Raw genomic sequence first — 15,405 nt, 5'->3', positions numbered from 1 at the left:
CATATTATGTAATTCATAGACCATCCAGAGATCAAGGAAACATTTATAGTCATAGTGTTGAACTCCCTTTTTATGTCTGTCTCCTTCCTGATATCTCCCTATCTCTTACTTTCTAGTTGTTATGGTTGCCTTGAACTCTGACCTCTCATTTCTTAGCTAGGAAGACGGCGTATTTCTATCTGATTATTAGCTGTCCTGAATGGCACTGATTGAGGCCTGCTCTCTGGCAAAAATCTGTAAAATCAAGAAACACATATAATGCTGTGTTTCCTCCCATGTGTCTATTCCTCTTCAGTTTCTACCTGGTTTGGTAACTTTCTAATATCTTCAGAGAATTGTTTAATGTAATTTGATCAGCATTTATAATTGTTAGATTGTTATTTATAATTGTTTGCATAATAAGAGCTATCTAGTCATTTTAAGAAGTAGAACTGCTAAATGATTTTTTTTAAAGCAAATAAGATTACATCTCTTCCCTGATTAAAACTCTTCTGTTGGCCATCTGTATGTCATCTGTATGGTCTTCTTTGGAAAAATGCCTATTTAGGTCTTCTGCCCATTTTTTGATTGGGTTGTTTATTTATATTGGGTTGTATGGGCTGTTTGTATATTTTAGATACAATCCCTTGTTGATCTCATCATTTGCAAACATTTTCTCCCATTCTGTAAGTTGTCTCTTCATTTTGTTGATGGTTTCCTTTGCTGTGCAGAAGCTTTTCAGTTTGATTAGGTCCTATTATTTAGTCTTGCTTTAATTTATTGTGCCTTGAGAGACTGATCTAAGAAAATATATTGCTACAATTTATGTCAAAGAATGCCTATGTTCTCTTCGAGAATTTTTTTGGTGTCATGTCTTACATTTAGGTTTTTAGACCATTTCAAGTTTATTTTTGTTTATGGTATGGGGGAGTGGTCTAATTTCATTGTAGTCAGAATGGCTGTCATCAAAAAATCTACAAATAATAAATGATAGAAGGAGTGTGGAGAAAAGGGAACTCTCCTACACTGTTGGTGGGAGTGTGACTTGGTGCAGCCACTATGGAAAACAGTATGGAAGTTTCTTAAAAAGCTAAAAATAGAGCTACCATGTGAAAAGAAAAAGAAAATTCTAATTCAGAAAGATAATGCACCCCAGTGCTCATAGCACCACTGTTTATAATAGCTAAGGCATGGAAACCACCCAAATGCCCATCAGCAGATGATTGCATTAAGAAGATGTGGTATGTATGTACAATGGAATATTACTCAGCCATAAATATGATGAAATGCTGCCATTTGCAGCAATATGGAGGAACCTGGAAAATATTATACTAAGTGAAGTAAGTCAGAAGAAAAAAACAAATACTATATCATGTCACTTATATGTAGAATCTAAAAAAATAACACAAATGAATCTATATACAAAATAGAAACAGACTCACAGATATAGAAGACAAATTTATTGCTAGCAAGGTAGGGAGAGGATAAATTAGCAATATGGGATTAACAGATAAAAACTACTATATAAAATAGATAAGCAGCAAAGATACTCTGTACAGCACAGGAAACTGTATCCAATGTCATATAATAAATTTATAGTAGTAGTGTTAGTTGCTCAGTCCTGTCTGACTCTTAGACCCCTATAGACTATAGCCCTCCAGGCTCCTCTGTCCATGGGATTCTCCAAGCAACAATACTGGAGTGGGTTATCATTCCCTTCTCCAGATGATCTTCCCAACTCAGGGATCAAACCCAGGTGTCCTGCATTGCAGGCAGATTCTTTAACATCTAAGCTATAGGCAAGCCCTGTATAAATAATAACCTATAGTGGGATATAATTAGAAAAAATAACTGAATCACCTTGCTGTATACCTGAAACTAACACAATACTATAAATCAGTTATACTTCAATTAAAAAAAAGCCTTCTATGTCCTCTGATTGTACTTAGAATAAAATCTAAAGCCTTTGAGATGGCATGCTTGATCTGCCCCACTTCCTACCTCTTTATCCTCATTTCACACAACTTTTCTGCTTCTTTGCTCTTTTGAATTCCTATCAATTCCTAGGACACATGAAGCTCTTTCCTACTATAGAATCTTTGCATTTGTCATTCTTTTACTGGGAATTATTGGTTCTTATTTTTTGTTCATATATTTGCTTAAATTTTACCTTCAGATCTCTCCATCTTTACTGAATCCTCTATCTGAAATCAGTATTCCTTTTTTTTCCCTCTCTCTCTCTTTAATTTTTGTCCTGTCTGCACAGCTTGCAGGATCTTAGTTCCCCAACCAGGGATTGAACCTGGGGCCACAGCAGTGAAAGCACCAAGTCCTGACCCTTGAACCACCAGGGAACTCCCCAAACCAGTGTTTTTATTACAGTGACTTATCTATTTCCTTCAAAGAACTAATCACAGTCTTTAATTATTACATATATTTGTTGACTCTATATCTCAATAGAATATAATCTCCATGTGAAAAAGAAAATATGCATGTGAACAGAAAGAATCCCCTGTGCTTATTGACTATGACCAAAACAGAGTGAGTGTGCGTGGGGGGGGGGGTGTTAGTCGCTCAGTCATGTCCAACTCTTTGCAACCCCATGGGATGTAGCCTACCAGGGTCCTCTGTCCATGGGATTTTCCAGGCAAGAATCCTAGAGTGGGTTGCCATTTCCTTCTCCAGAGGATCTTCCTGACCCTGGAATCGAACCCGGGTCTCTTGCACTGCAGGCAGACTCTTTACCATCTGAGCCACGAGGGAAACCCTAATATTCATTGAATCTATAAAAACCTGAGGCTAGACTATATTCAAATATTGGGATGCCCATTTCCTCTTCATTGGGAGAACTTTGTGAGAGCAGTGACTTCTATTTATCTTTGTATCTGAGTTACTAGAATGATGCCTTGCACAAAGTAAATATATATCACATTAGTTTCATGAATAAGTAAACTAACAAACTATAAAAATGAACAAAGCTACCAATTTTGATGATGAATGAAACTGACTGAACTAGCCCTACATTAAATCAGAATTGATCTACTTGAAAGAGAAATTGTCCTTTGAAGAGCTAATATTAAAGTTGTAAAAAAAAACAAACAAAACACATAGTTTATATTTTCTTTCAAGAATGTTTGTTGTTCCTAGGAACTGTTGAGTGTTGAAACTCACAATCAATTTTTTTTAAGTGGGCTTTCTTCTTTCATTAGATTTTCATGAGAATTTCAAAGCTAGGAAAAATCAGGCAAAACGTTTTTGCTTTGAGCTAATATTAGTTAAATCAAGAGTTGAAATAGTGGACTTCCTTGATGACTCAGTGGTAAAGAGAATATTTGAGAATGCAGAAAACATGGGCCCCAGATAAGACATCCCTGATCTGGGACAATATCACATGCCGGAGAGCAACTAAGCCCGTATGCCACAGCTATTGACCCTGTGCTCCAGAGCGCAGGAGCCCCAACTACTGAATCCTGCAAGCCCTAGAGCCCACGCTCCACAACAAGAAAAGCCTCCGTAGTGAGAAGCCCTCCCACTGCAACTAGAGAGTAGCCTTTGCTCACCACAGATAAACAAAGTTCCACACAGCAATGAAGACCCAGCACAGCCAAAACTAAATAAGTAAATAAAGAAATAAATAATCTTTTAAAAAAAGGGTTGAAATTGCTTAGACAAAAAAGTGACATTACATGTAAATAAAAATGGAAAAAAGACAGTTGTTCCAAGTGATGAACCTGAGCCTAATTGATTCCTATCTGTAAAGAAGGAAAAAGACAGTCTCAAGGTTAATACATAAAGCTGTTTTTAATAGAGAAAAGCCCATCATGCAATAAGACAGCTTTGTCTTAGCAAAAACAATTATGGAACCTAAAATTCTTACATTTTAAATTTGTCTTTTCCTTGCCTGTAAACTGTTTGCCAACAGTTTTGATATCTCAAATGGTGCAGTTCTCTGTAATTTTACAAGCTCTTGCCTATTTGTCATATTAACTTATTAAATGTTTTAGAGAAAGAATTAGAAATGGTCTTGTCCAAGGTCATGCCCTGAGCCAGAGCAGAGCTCAGATCTCAAGAGTCCTTGACTGTGCTCTCTCTGCCATATCAAGGGTCAAAAGCTCCAATGCTTAAAGGAGTCAGACAGATAGCATAAATGAACAAACAGACCAGGCAAAGAGATATTTTTTACTTCTCCAGAGCAGTTTCTCTTTTCAGCTTACAGTACTCTTGGGCTGAATTCCATGTTCCCTCCTTTGACTGAGAGATGGGCATAGAGAAATAAATCTCTACTCCGAGTAAAGCATTAGTGCCATCATGATGATAAATTGAGTGGTGGCGCCTCTCACAAAGTGGAGGGTGCAGGCCTGTCTGAGGGGATCAGTCCCCACTCAGCTCCAGCTGACTCTTGCCATGGGGAATCTGGGTGACCCAGTGTTTTATATTCACCGCTTCTTCAAGAGAAACCAAATCTGGACTGAAAGCGACATCTCTCAATTTTAAAACATTGGCTCATTTTTAAAAACATTATATATCCCAAATAAAGTACATCTGTGGGCCAGATGCCACCTTATACTACACATGTATGATCTCTGTTTTCTATTGTATTGCATTTCTATGTTTCCTATATTCCACCTTTATAAGGAAATGCAAAAAAGAAACAAAAGTTCTACTTGTGTAAGATGGCCTTTTTCCTCTTGATCCTGACCTGAAAGCCATCCTGAAGATGTGACTCCACCCAGCCAGTGTAAGCTTCCTACCTCTCCAAGTAGTTTGTCGTCTTTTCTGCCTACTCCTACAGCTGCCAGCTCTCAGAGCTGAAATCTGAGAAGATGGAAGAAACAAGAAAAGAGTCATAGTTAGGGTAGTTCTGTCTGTATATTTCTATGGCAACCGCTTGGCAAATATAGTTATTGTGGTAAAACTGGTTATTTCATTGGGAAACAAATAACCACTAATGGGACTCTGTGATCTTCTATACTGTGCTAAATGCTAGAGAATAGAACATACGTAGAAAGATCAACCCTTGGAACAGGCATTCCAGACTTTTGAAATGAGTGCTCAGTTATTTGACAAACTGGCTCCTTGTTTATTAATCAGGGTAGGCCTTTACCATCAGATGCTGTGCAAAAACAAAACCACAGCTGACCTTTTAAATCCTGTTCTTCCAGCCATTTTTACTGTTTGGGTGGTACCTCCTTCTTTTTAATAATAGGTGTTATGATCTGAAAACCATCTCTATATCACTCACCACAACCTTCCCTGCAAAGCTAATTTTACTATCCACATTCTAGAGGTCCAAGAGGCTCTGTGAGGTCAAGTAACTTAGATAGCAGAAGATATAAGTATAGACCATGAGTTTGAACCGAAGCCTTTTCCCAAGGCCCATATTTCAGCTGCTGTTTTAAAATGTAGATTTTATTATTATTCAGGTTTGATGAAGCCCGCATTGCGTGCGTGCGCATGCTCAATCGCTTCAGTTGGTCTTTGCAACTCGGTTGTAGACGGCCAGTTTCCTCTGCTCATGGGGATTCTCCATGCAAGAATCCTGGAGTGGGTTGCCATTCCCTCTTCCAGGGGATCTTCCCATCCCAGAGATCGATCCCACATCTCTTATGTCCCCCGCAGGCGGGTTCTTTACTACTAGTGCTGCCTGGAAAGCCCCGGAAGCCCGCAGATCAGGAGACAATTACCATTAAAAGGATAACTTGTTATTCCCAGTTCTCAGATAGAGGGGGCTGGCCACACCGTGCAGGGCCACACAGGAAGTGCTAGGGTTGTCCCGAGTTGTCTGGTTCCTGACTCTCGGGTGATTACAGCAGGAACACAGTGGCCCATAGAGGGGTTGGTGAGGAGGTGGGCTCTAGATCAGTTACTTTGCATATGAAAGACAATGCTCACAGGCCAGTGAGTCCTTCACTATCCCTGGGAATTGGCTAACCATGCAAGAAACAGTCTCTCCAGGGTTACCAGGGCCCCAGATCCCAAAGGATCATAAATACAGAAAATAAAAAGACGTGATTACAACGACCACATTTCCTTTTCTTAGACCCAAAAGTCCAAAGTCATCTTTTCGCTCTGATTTTCTTATATTCTGTAACTATTCAGTCACTAAGTTTGGTGGCTCAGACAGTAAAGCGTCTGCCTGCAATGTGGGAGACCTGAGTTCAATCCCTGGGTTGGGAAGATCACCCGGAGAGAAGGAAATGGCAACCCACTCCAATACTGTTGCCTAGAAAATCCCATGGACGGAGGAGCCTGGTAGGCTACAGTCCATGGGGTTGCAAAGCAACATGACTAAGCAACTTCACTTTCTTTCAAGTTTGTTTTATTTCCTTCAAAATGTATCTCATTCATCCATTCGAGATGCCAGGCATTATTGTAGGCACTGAAGAATGGGGAATTACAAGGCTTTTGATTTGAAAGAGCTCAGAGGGTAAGGTAAGAGATAGACATATAAACTAATAATTGAGAAGAACTTGATTAACTTGATAAATGGTACAATAGAGCAAAGGCAGGGGGTATTCATGCCTTGTATTCCCAACGTCAGCCTCTGAATCCTGTCTATGTTTCCTACCCTGCTGGGCCTACCCTGCTAGGCTAACTTTCCCTAACTTGTCATTACTTTGCTCCACAAATCAAAATAATTTCCTACAGCCTATAATTCAGTAAAACTATAGTCACTTATCTAACTTTTAAGAACCACTGGCAGTCCACACCCTCCTCATGTACCTGTATTTTCACCACTTCATTCATTCTCTAGTTAGTATACAGGTAGTCTCTGACCATGTGTGCCCCACACAGACAGATACAAGTATAAAGGGTGGTAAGTGTTCCCAAGAAGCACATGGTATTCTGTGAGCATGTGGTCCATTATGGTTCATACATCCCACGTTTATTCAGTGGATAGTTACTGAGCATCTATAATTGCCAGTCTCAAGGCTAGACCAGTCTCCTGCTGCCTGTACCAGATTTGTTTTCTGTCTTCATATCTCTGCTCATCACAGCCTACTTTCTGGCATCCCTTGCCTGCAGCCCTTTACTCCTCCAAACTGCTTGTTCTTGACTTCTTTCCTTTTGCTACTATGCATTATATGTGTTTCTTTTTTCCACTCTATCCCAGAACCTAGTCATAGTACCTGGTGAGGTAGGCACTTGGCAAATACCAAATAACTGCATTCATGCACATGGCTCACATGTTAGGTTCTGTGCTTCCTCCGAGAAGCTCATTTAAATCCCCTTTCTCTGACCTCCTAAAGCACTTCCCATAGAAATTAGCATCAAATCAAGTAATGGCTTTAATTATCCATTATTGATGCCAGTGGGTTCGTTGTGATGTTCCTACTAGATTGCAAACTCTTTAAGGCTCAGACTGTGCCTCATTACAGTAACTGAAAATTGAACCTTCAGGAAGTAAACATTCAAAACCTGAATGACTTTCTTTCCATCGAAATGACCAATTGCTTTGGTGTTATTTTAAAATATTTTTGCAGCTGTACACAAATGGAATTCAACACCTCATACCTAGAAGTTCAGGAGACAATGTGGCGTAGTGTTGAAGACCAGAGACTTTAAATAGAGAGACCTAGGTTTGAAACCTAAATCTGTCACTTATTCCCTATGACCCTAGGCAAGTTGCTTAATCTCTTCTAGTTTTTTCACCTCCATGGTGAATAATAGTATCTTCTTCACAGAAGTGTTGTAAGGATAAATGAGATAATGTATGTAAAATGCTTAGCTTAGTATTGGTATATAGTAAATGAGTCAATAAATTTTAGGTGATATCATTTATACTGTTGTTGGCATTATGGTAAGCACACTCTGTGTCCTAGAAACCCTGTTTTAAAAGGATACTAGGATGGGGAAAGGGGGAGAGGAGCTTACTGAGGCTCAGAGCAATAAAATGACTCGCCCAAAGTCATACAGCTAGTTCCTATCAGAGCCAGAACCCCAGACCCAGCCTCGGCAACTCCAGAACAAAGCTTCTTTCTCTTTACACAGTCCTGGCTCTCCGGAGGCATGCTCAGAGAAACTATCTCCATGAGGCCACAGTAACTGGTCTGTTCATAGTTTGAATGAAAATAAATAGGTCAGAATGGTTGTTTTGGAGACTCATGTAAACACTGAGAAAATACACAGATTAGGTTCAGGAACTCAGGCCGGGTGTTGGGTGTGTTTTAGCAAGCAGAGTCACAGCATGGGGAAACACATCCCTTCCTGATACTTAGCACATATTATTTTGTTTAGAGCCACCAAGTGGGTTAAGGAATAAATCCTAGGCATGGAATTTCAAATGAGAAGACCATTGTCCACAGAGCTCAGACATTTCTGTCCTTGGAAAGCTCTGTCCCACTTTCCCACAGGATAACTTCTGGGTCAGGAGAGGTTCTCTTGACAGCTCTGGGGCAACTCTTCGGTGCTTTTTTAAACTCGGACTCCCTCCTCACAGTCTCTTTCACCCAGTTTTTCCATTAGTAAGAGGCAGAGAGTAATTCAAGGTGTGACGTTGCCCCTGGGTGATAGCACGGGGGGGTAACGGGAGGAGGGGGAGATAATGGAACCCAGAGGGCAGTGCTTTTAGTACCCAGTTCCCCCTCCCCAATCCCAAACACTTACCCTGAGTTACTTGAGTTATACCTCCTTCTCACACCTCTGTCAAAGCTCACTCTTAGATCTGACACTACCTGGTGCTACCAGTTCAGCCTTGGGAGTTCCATTTCCTACTGTTCTTCTCTTTAAACGTCTTTGTTTTATAAATTCAAGAAGCCAGCAGTTAGTTGAACAAAGCTAGATTTCTGAAAGAGCTGAGACACTCTTACTGAGTTAGCTTGTTAGCATTCTTGGCTCCTCTGTAGACAAGGATTTGAAAGAAACAGACATTTTAATGTATCTTCTTCTGGCTTAAACATAAACTAGAGAAGCTATAAAACTGACCCCTCTCTCTTGTTTTTCAGATAGACCACATGGTGCAGGGCCATGCTGCCTTCCCTGAGCTACAAGCCAAGGCCACAGCCAGGTAATGGCTCTCTCTGTTCCCCACAACTTTCCACGCCCAACTGCACTGGTGGCACTGACTTTAGGCGGCTGCATGGTTTTCAGATTCTGTGAGCAATGAAAATGCTGGCAGTTCTTGGTTATAAGATGGTCATCTGGATGATTCAGAACATACATGTATTAATTTTCAAAACAGCCTACGATAACTCACAAAGAACCTAGAGATCCCCATAGAATATTCTAGTGACCATGGTTGAGATGCTCTGATGTAGAAGAGTGTGCATGGATTTTGGAGTCAGAACTTCTTGGATTCAAATACAGTTTTTCTGCTTATTAACTGTGTGACCTTGGGTAAGTTATTCGATCTCTCTAAGCGTGTCTTTTCATCTATGAAACAGGATAGTAACTGATAGGTATTTTCTAGAATATATTGTTAAGTGAAGAAAGCAGAGTATAAAGGAGTTTTGCAATATACTCTTTTTTTATGTAGAAAGAAGATGATATAAGAAAATATATGTGTATCTACTCATTTATGCAAAAGAAGTATAGGAAAGTTAAATCAGAAACTAATGAGGTTATTTATTAACTATAGGGGGGTGTGGGTAGGAATGCGATGGAAATAATGGGGAAATGGGAACAGGGTAGTAGGAGGGAGCAACACTTCTTTGAGTATGCCTTCTTATATAACTCTAACTCTTAGAATCATGATGATACTTCATATCCCTCTGAAAATAAATTATAGATCGATGGATAGGGGGGTGGATGGGTGGGTGAATGGATAGATAGATACTTGGAGAGATGTGTGTGATGGGGGTGAAATGCAAATAGTAAAAAAAAAAAAAAAACTATTGTATTAATAATAACATGATCACACTAACAGGAATTTGAGAAAGAAAAAAACTAACCTAAGTAACTCTGAGAAAGAATATTTTGAGAGTATGCTGCATGGCTAAAGATAGAAATAACTACATAAATAATATACTCTTATTAATGAGTTTGTTTTTTATAGTATCAGTTAGCTATTCTGAAAATCCTTTATGTGTATACTATAGTTGAGCAGAAAAATAGATTTTTTTTGTGGATTATGAGAGCCAGGTTTCCCATAGGTAAGAAAAGGAGAAGGTTAGAATGAACAGTATGGTAATGGATGGAAATCAGAGGTATCAGTATCAACTTGTGGCTTTTTAGTTTATATATTGCTGGATCTAGGTAGAAATAAATATAGGTACATATATTCATGTGTGAGTGGGTGTGGCATATTTATTTGTTCTCTAGCGATCTCTGCTGAGATGGCTTAGAAGTAATAACACCTTCATAGCAATGTGTACACCTAGCACCCAGGTACTACTGCCATGGTTACCAAAAAGGAAAGTTGGGGAAGGATTAAATTAGGAGTTTGGGATTAGTAGATACAAACTACTATATATATATATATATATATATATATATATATATATATGAACAAGGTCCTACTCTATAGCACAGGGAACTGCATTCAATATCCTGTAATAAGCTATTATGGAAAGGAATATGTATATATGTGTAACTGAATCACTGTTCTGTATGCCTGAAACTAACACAACATTGTAAATCAACTGTATTTCAAGTAAATAAATAAAATTAGTGAGTGAGAGTCTGATACAAAGCAGGGTATTCAAACAGCGGCTCTGTAACAACCTAGAGGGGTGAGATGGGGAGAGAGATGGGAGGGAGGTTTAAAAGGAAGGAGATATATGTATACCTATGGCTGATTCATGTTGAGGTTTGACAGAAAACAACAAAAGCCTATAAAGCAATTATCCTTCAATAAAAAAAATAATTTTTTTAAAAAGCAGGGTATTTACTTAGTCCCATAGTATTTCACTGTAAGATACTTATTAAAAGAAAAGCAGTGAAGAAATCTTAACTTCACAGTGGAGAAATTTGGCAGGCAATACCTTACCCAAGTGATCAAGATTAACAGTACTGGCAATAAGATACATCAGCATCATGGACCTCATTTTATGATGCACGGAGAAGAATATAGCATCATTTTTGTAATGCCAAAAATGCATCACCTCAGTGTAAACATGAGGAAACATTATGCAAACCCACATTGAGGGACATTCTACAAAATTATTAGCAAACATGCCTCAAAGATTATGAAATTTATGGAATTACTAGAGAACTGTCCCAGATTTGAGGAGACTAAGATGCTACTGCATCTGGAAACAATATATGATCATGGGTTGGTTTTGATCTTAGCCAGAAAAAGGCCATTAGTGGGGAAAAACTGTCAACATTCAAATAAGTATAGAGATTAGTAATACTATAGTATTTGTGTTAATTTCTTAGATGATAAGTGTAAGGGAAGTCTGCATACTGTTTTTGCAATTTTTCTGTAAATCTAAAATTATTTTGAAAAAAAGGTTTGAATAATTATCAAATTAATTTCATGATATTAATGCTAGTTGTTGGGCTTTTTAACAAAAGTAAGGTATTTTATAATATTATCAGAGAAGTTCCATCAGTGTAGCTAGTACCTGGCAAAAGGGAGAAAGTCTAGGTGGAGGTTATTATCATAGATTCTGGAGCCAAATTGCCTGTCTCAGCTTCAGCCCTTAATAGCTTGTCACTGTCACAGCTTATTTAACCTCATTGTACCTTCATACTTCACTCTACAGGAAAATAATAGTGAGCACCTCATTAGGTTGTTGAGAAAATTAAATGAATTTCAATAGTGTCTGGGATACAATGACAGTTGCCGAGCTGTAATAGATATTCAGTAAATGATAGAGATAGTGATAAAAGGTGTTGTAGTCACTGGTATTAGACATTTCCTTTCCACCAAGGGACATCCATTCATGGCAAGGCACCCCTGCACAGAGCAGAAGGAGGTGCATACTGACTAGAACATAAACGCTGTGTTGTCAGGGTATAGAGGGGATTTGACCCTGACCAAGAGTCTCAGAAAAGCTTCATATGTCTTTCCCTTCTAGGAGTCTCTAGTACAAGGTCATTACCATTGTACTAGAGGGATCACACCACTTAACCAATAATTAGCACTTTAGTTGGCTTAGAGACCACATAACCTAGAGGAGGGATGCCTAACCTCAGATCATCAGTAAACCGCTAATTGTGTGCAGAGTTTTGTTGATTACATATTTATGTGTATATTTCTGGAAAGAGAAGCCATAGCTTTTACCAGATTCTTGAGGAGATCCAGCATTGATAAACCTCTATCCCACAGAAAAGAGCGCAGATACTGAGTTCCAAGATCTAAATTCAAATCCCAGTTCTCACATGCATTGTTGTGTGAACCTTAGTTTCCTTAACTGACATGGGATAGTAGACAGCTGTGGGTAGCTCCAAGAATTTGAGTCTTTGGAAAGCCTTCAGAAACTATACAATGACACTGACAACCACCACTACCACAACTTCTACTGCTATTACAAATGATCATAAAAGAGGAGGATCTTTTTGGAGGGGATTGTTGTAGGGTTCAGAAGCAGATGTCCATGATTCATCACCTGCCTGCTTTCTCAGGGAGTGGCAAGAACACTGGACTGGGAATCAGAGGTCTTGGCTTCTTGTACCAATTCTGCCATAAATCTCTTGATGACTCAGTTTCCTCACCCATAAAATTACAATAATACCACCCTGCTTAACTCGCTTTCCAAGTATTATGAGGATGAAAGTAGACCATGGGAACGCCAGTCTCTGAAGACCTTAAAGCTCAACACAAACCTAAGGGATAGTTTAGACTTTGCTGTGAAATACTCAAAATTTCCAGAACTTTCTTCTGTAGCTGAACCTCATGTAAGTAGTTTTGACTGAAAATAGGAAGAAAGAATTTATCGATTAGCATGCAAATTCAGAGAAACCACAGCATAGTGTGGTCCAGAAGCATTAACTTATAGAATTCACTCTTAAAGTCAGGATAGGTTTAAATCCCACATCTCTTCACGTGCCAGCTGACTTCATCCCCCTTTCACTACCTCTCTGTATTTTTCGTTCTCTTTAGAGATAAGTTGCCCCAAAGCATTGCCTGTACTCCTGGTCAGTTTCCTCACTCCTCCCTTACCCACTTGAATTTGAATTCTGTCATTATCAGCCCTGAAACATGTAATATTCCAGTTTTCAGCAAACACAGGATGCCTTCCAGTCCCTTTCCTTGAGCTCCCAGCTGCATGGGGCACCAGTGATCAGTCCTCTCTTTCCAATACTCTCTTCCCTTGATTGTCTAGAACGTCATCCTCACCCAGTTTTGCTTCTGTATGTCTGACTCTTTCTTAATCTCCTTTTCAAGCTCATGTTCCTCTTCTTGATCTCTGACATCAGAGTTCATCACAGCTACATTCTTGGAGCTATTCTCCCTTTGTGTTCTTTTTCCATAACCCCATCTACATCCTTGGCTTCATTTAATTCTATATTTTATCTCCAGCTCATATATTTAGTAGACATTCAGTGTTGATTCTCTTCCCCTTCTAGTTTCCTTCTATTATCTTGCAAAGGAAAATGTGTCTCTATTTATCAGATCTATAAATAGACTATATCAGGACTATAGCACTCACTATACTTCACATCTTAGAACCAAATAAGAATAGTTGTTATTACGTGAAGTTGGTTATTTGGAAGGGACAACAAGTCCCTTGAAATGAAAAACTGTATGCCTCTTTTGGTGCAACTTGGGGCTTTCTGAAAACAGCAGTGCAGGTCACCCCTATCCCAGAGCTTAGCATCAGCAAATCCTATTTGAAACCATAGAGACAAATGTTGATAAACAGACTTAGTATTTTATACTCTCCATTTACTGTACTCCATCTAGAGTTCATCCTGAAGAGGACTGTTTAATGAGCTTATGAAGTGAGTAAACAGTAACTAGATGTACCCATGCATGTAAATGACAACCGGAGTCTCTTTCTATGTGGGGCCAAATATCCAAATACTTTACTACTTTGCCAGAGATCACCTTCCATTGATATAACTTCAGCTCTTTTCCTCTAGGCTGCCTATTATTTTCTTACTTCTCTTAAAAACTCTTTACCAGTGTTTCAGAATGAGGTTATGGTGATGGCAGGATTTGGTGGGAAGATAATAATCCACAAGTGCTGGATTCAAGGTTGGCAGCAGAGCCAAGGTTAAAATCTGGGTCCTCTGACCATCTGCTAAGTGTCTTATGAACACTTGTGGTATAACAGTGAACAAACAAATAAAGAAGTCCCTTCATGGAAATTATGGTCATGCACATACACATACATATAAATATGTATGTGTGTATCTGTAGAGAGAGAGAGCGCACATACTCCAGGAATTGGTCAGCATTCCAAAGGAAAAATAGAGATGAGTAAGGAGACAGAATGAGAGGTGTTGAGGTGATGGATGGGAGCTATTTCAGGTGGGGAAGCCATCCTTCATTAGGTTGCACTCAAAGAGGACTCTGAATAAAGAGAGGGAACAAGCCATGATTATACAAAGAACATCCCTTTGGATGAAAGGAACAGCAAGTCCCATGGCCTGGAGGCAGAAGCCAGCTTCGCAAACTTAGTAGACATTTTAAAGGTCACTATGGCTGGACCAAAGTGGAAGAGAATGGGGGACAGATGAGAGCTGAAATTTAGCCAAGGGCAAAACCATGTGGGTGATTATAGAAAGCTATGAGACCACTGGACTTTATTAAAGACTTTTGTTTAAAAGGATGACTTTGGGTGCTCTATAGAGAATAAACTAGACCATTGGTGGGAAGAGGGGTCAGTGGAATCCAGGGATCCTGACCTCAGCAGGCTGATAATCTCCTGGAGGAGGAGGACTGGAGACAGAGAAGCCCAGGCCATTCTGAGCTACTTTTGCAGCTCTCACTGCAGGCAGTGGTGTGATTTTGTTCACTTCCAGTCTCTCAGCAGTGCAAGGTTCTGCTAATTCCCATCCTCTTGTCCAATCTGTCTTCTTTTATCCCACTTCCCCTGGAATTTTTTGTTATTCCTTTGAGGACAATCAATTTTTCTTGATCTGATTTCTTCTTCAAACCTCTTTTGTTCTGTGATTTCCATAATCCCACTGAGGATCACTTTTAAAATGTACTGGTCCCCCATATGCCAAATGTCAGGGTATATCTAAATCTTTCCATTAAAATCTATATAAATTCCCCCTGGAGACAGAAAGGCCAAGAACATTTTTTAAGAACTTGCAATGTGCCTAGCACTGTGCTTAGTGATAATTATATATATATATAAAATCTCATTTAGTTCTAGATGAGGAAATGAGTATTATAGGGACTCCACTTGTAAAAATTTTCCTCACTGTCCATTCTTGTGTTCCCTTGGCCTGTATGGATTCTTCAACCTTGGTCCTTCATTCCAACAACTGGGACCATCAGTCTATCAACAAGTATTTACTTAGGCTCCCCTGAGCTCTGGCAATCATAGAGCCAGGGTGATGATATTAACACCTTTTATCCCCTAG

The 15,405-nt window shown here is 39.2% G+C and overlaps 1 protein-coding gene across 17 annotated transcripts in view; it reads left to right on the top strand.

Moving 5' to 3' along the window:
* The window catches only part of FGGY (FGGY carbohydrate kinase domain containing), a 486,984-nt gene that overhangs the window by 342,263 nt on the left and 129,316 nt on the right, over positions 1 to 15,405 (top strand). For all 17 annotated transcript variants that reach the window (XM_081486695.1, XM_081486697.1, XM_081486688.1 and 14 more), the window contains one exon: positions 8,925 to 8,986. In XM_081486695.1, the coding sequence (XP_081342821.1) occupies positions 8,925 to 8,986 (62 nt within the window). The remainder of the gene's footprint in view (positions 1 to 8,924; positions 8,987 to 15,405) is intronic.

This window comes from Giraffa tippelskirchi, chromosome 5 (assembly GCF_054371585.1).
Source record: "Giraffa tippelskirchi isolate mGirTip1 chromosome 5, T2T-mGirTip1v1.2.pri, whole genome shotgun sequence".
Classification (NCBI taxonomy): domain Eukaryota; kingdom Metazoa; phylum Chordata; class Mammalia; order Artiodactyla; family Giraffidae; genus Giraffa; species Giraffa tippelskirchi.
The sequence above is the reverse complement of the archived record's forward strand: the minus strand, read 5'-3'. Positions and strand labels throughout refer to the sequence as shown.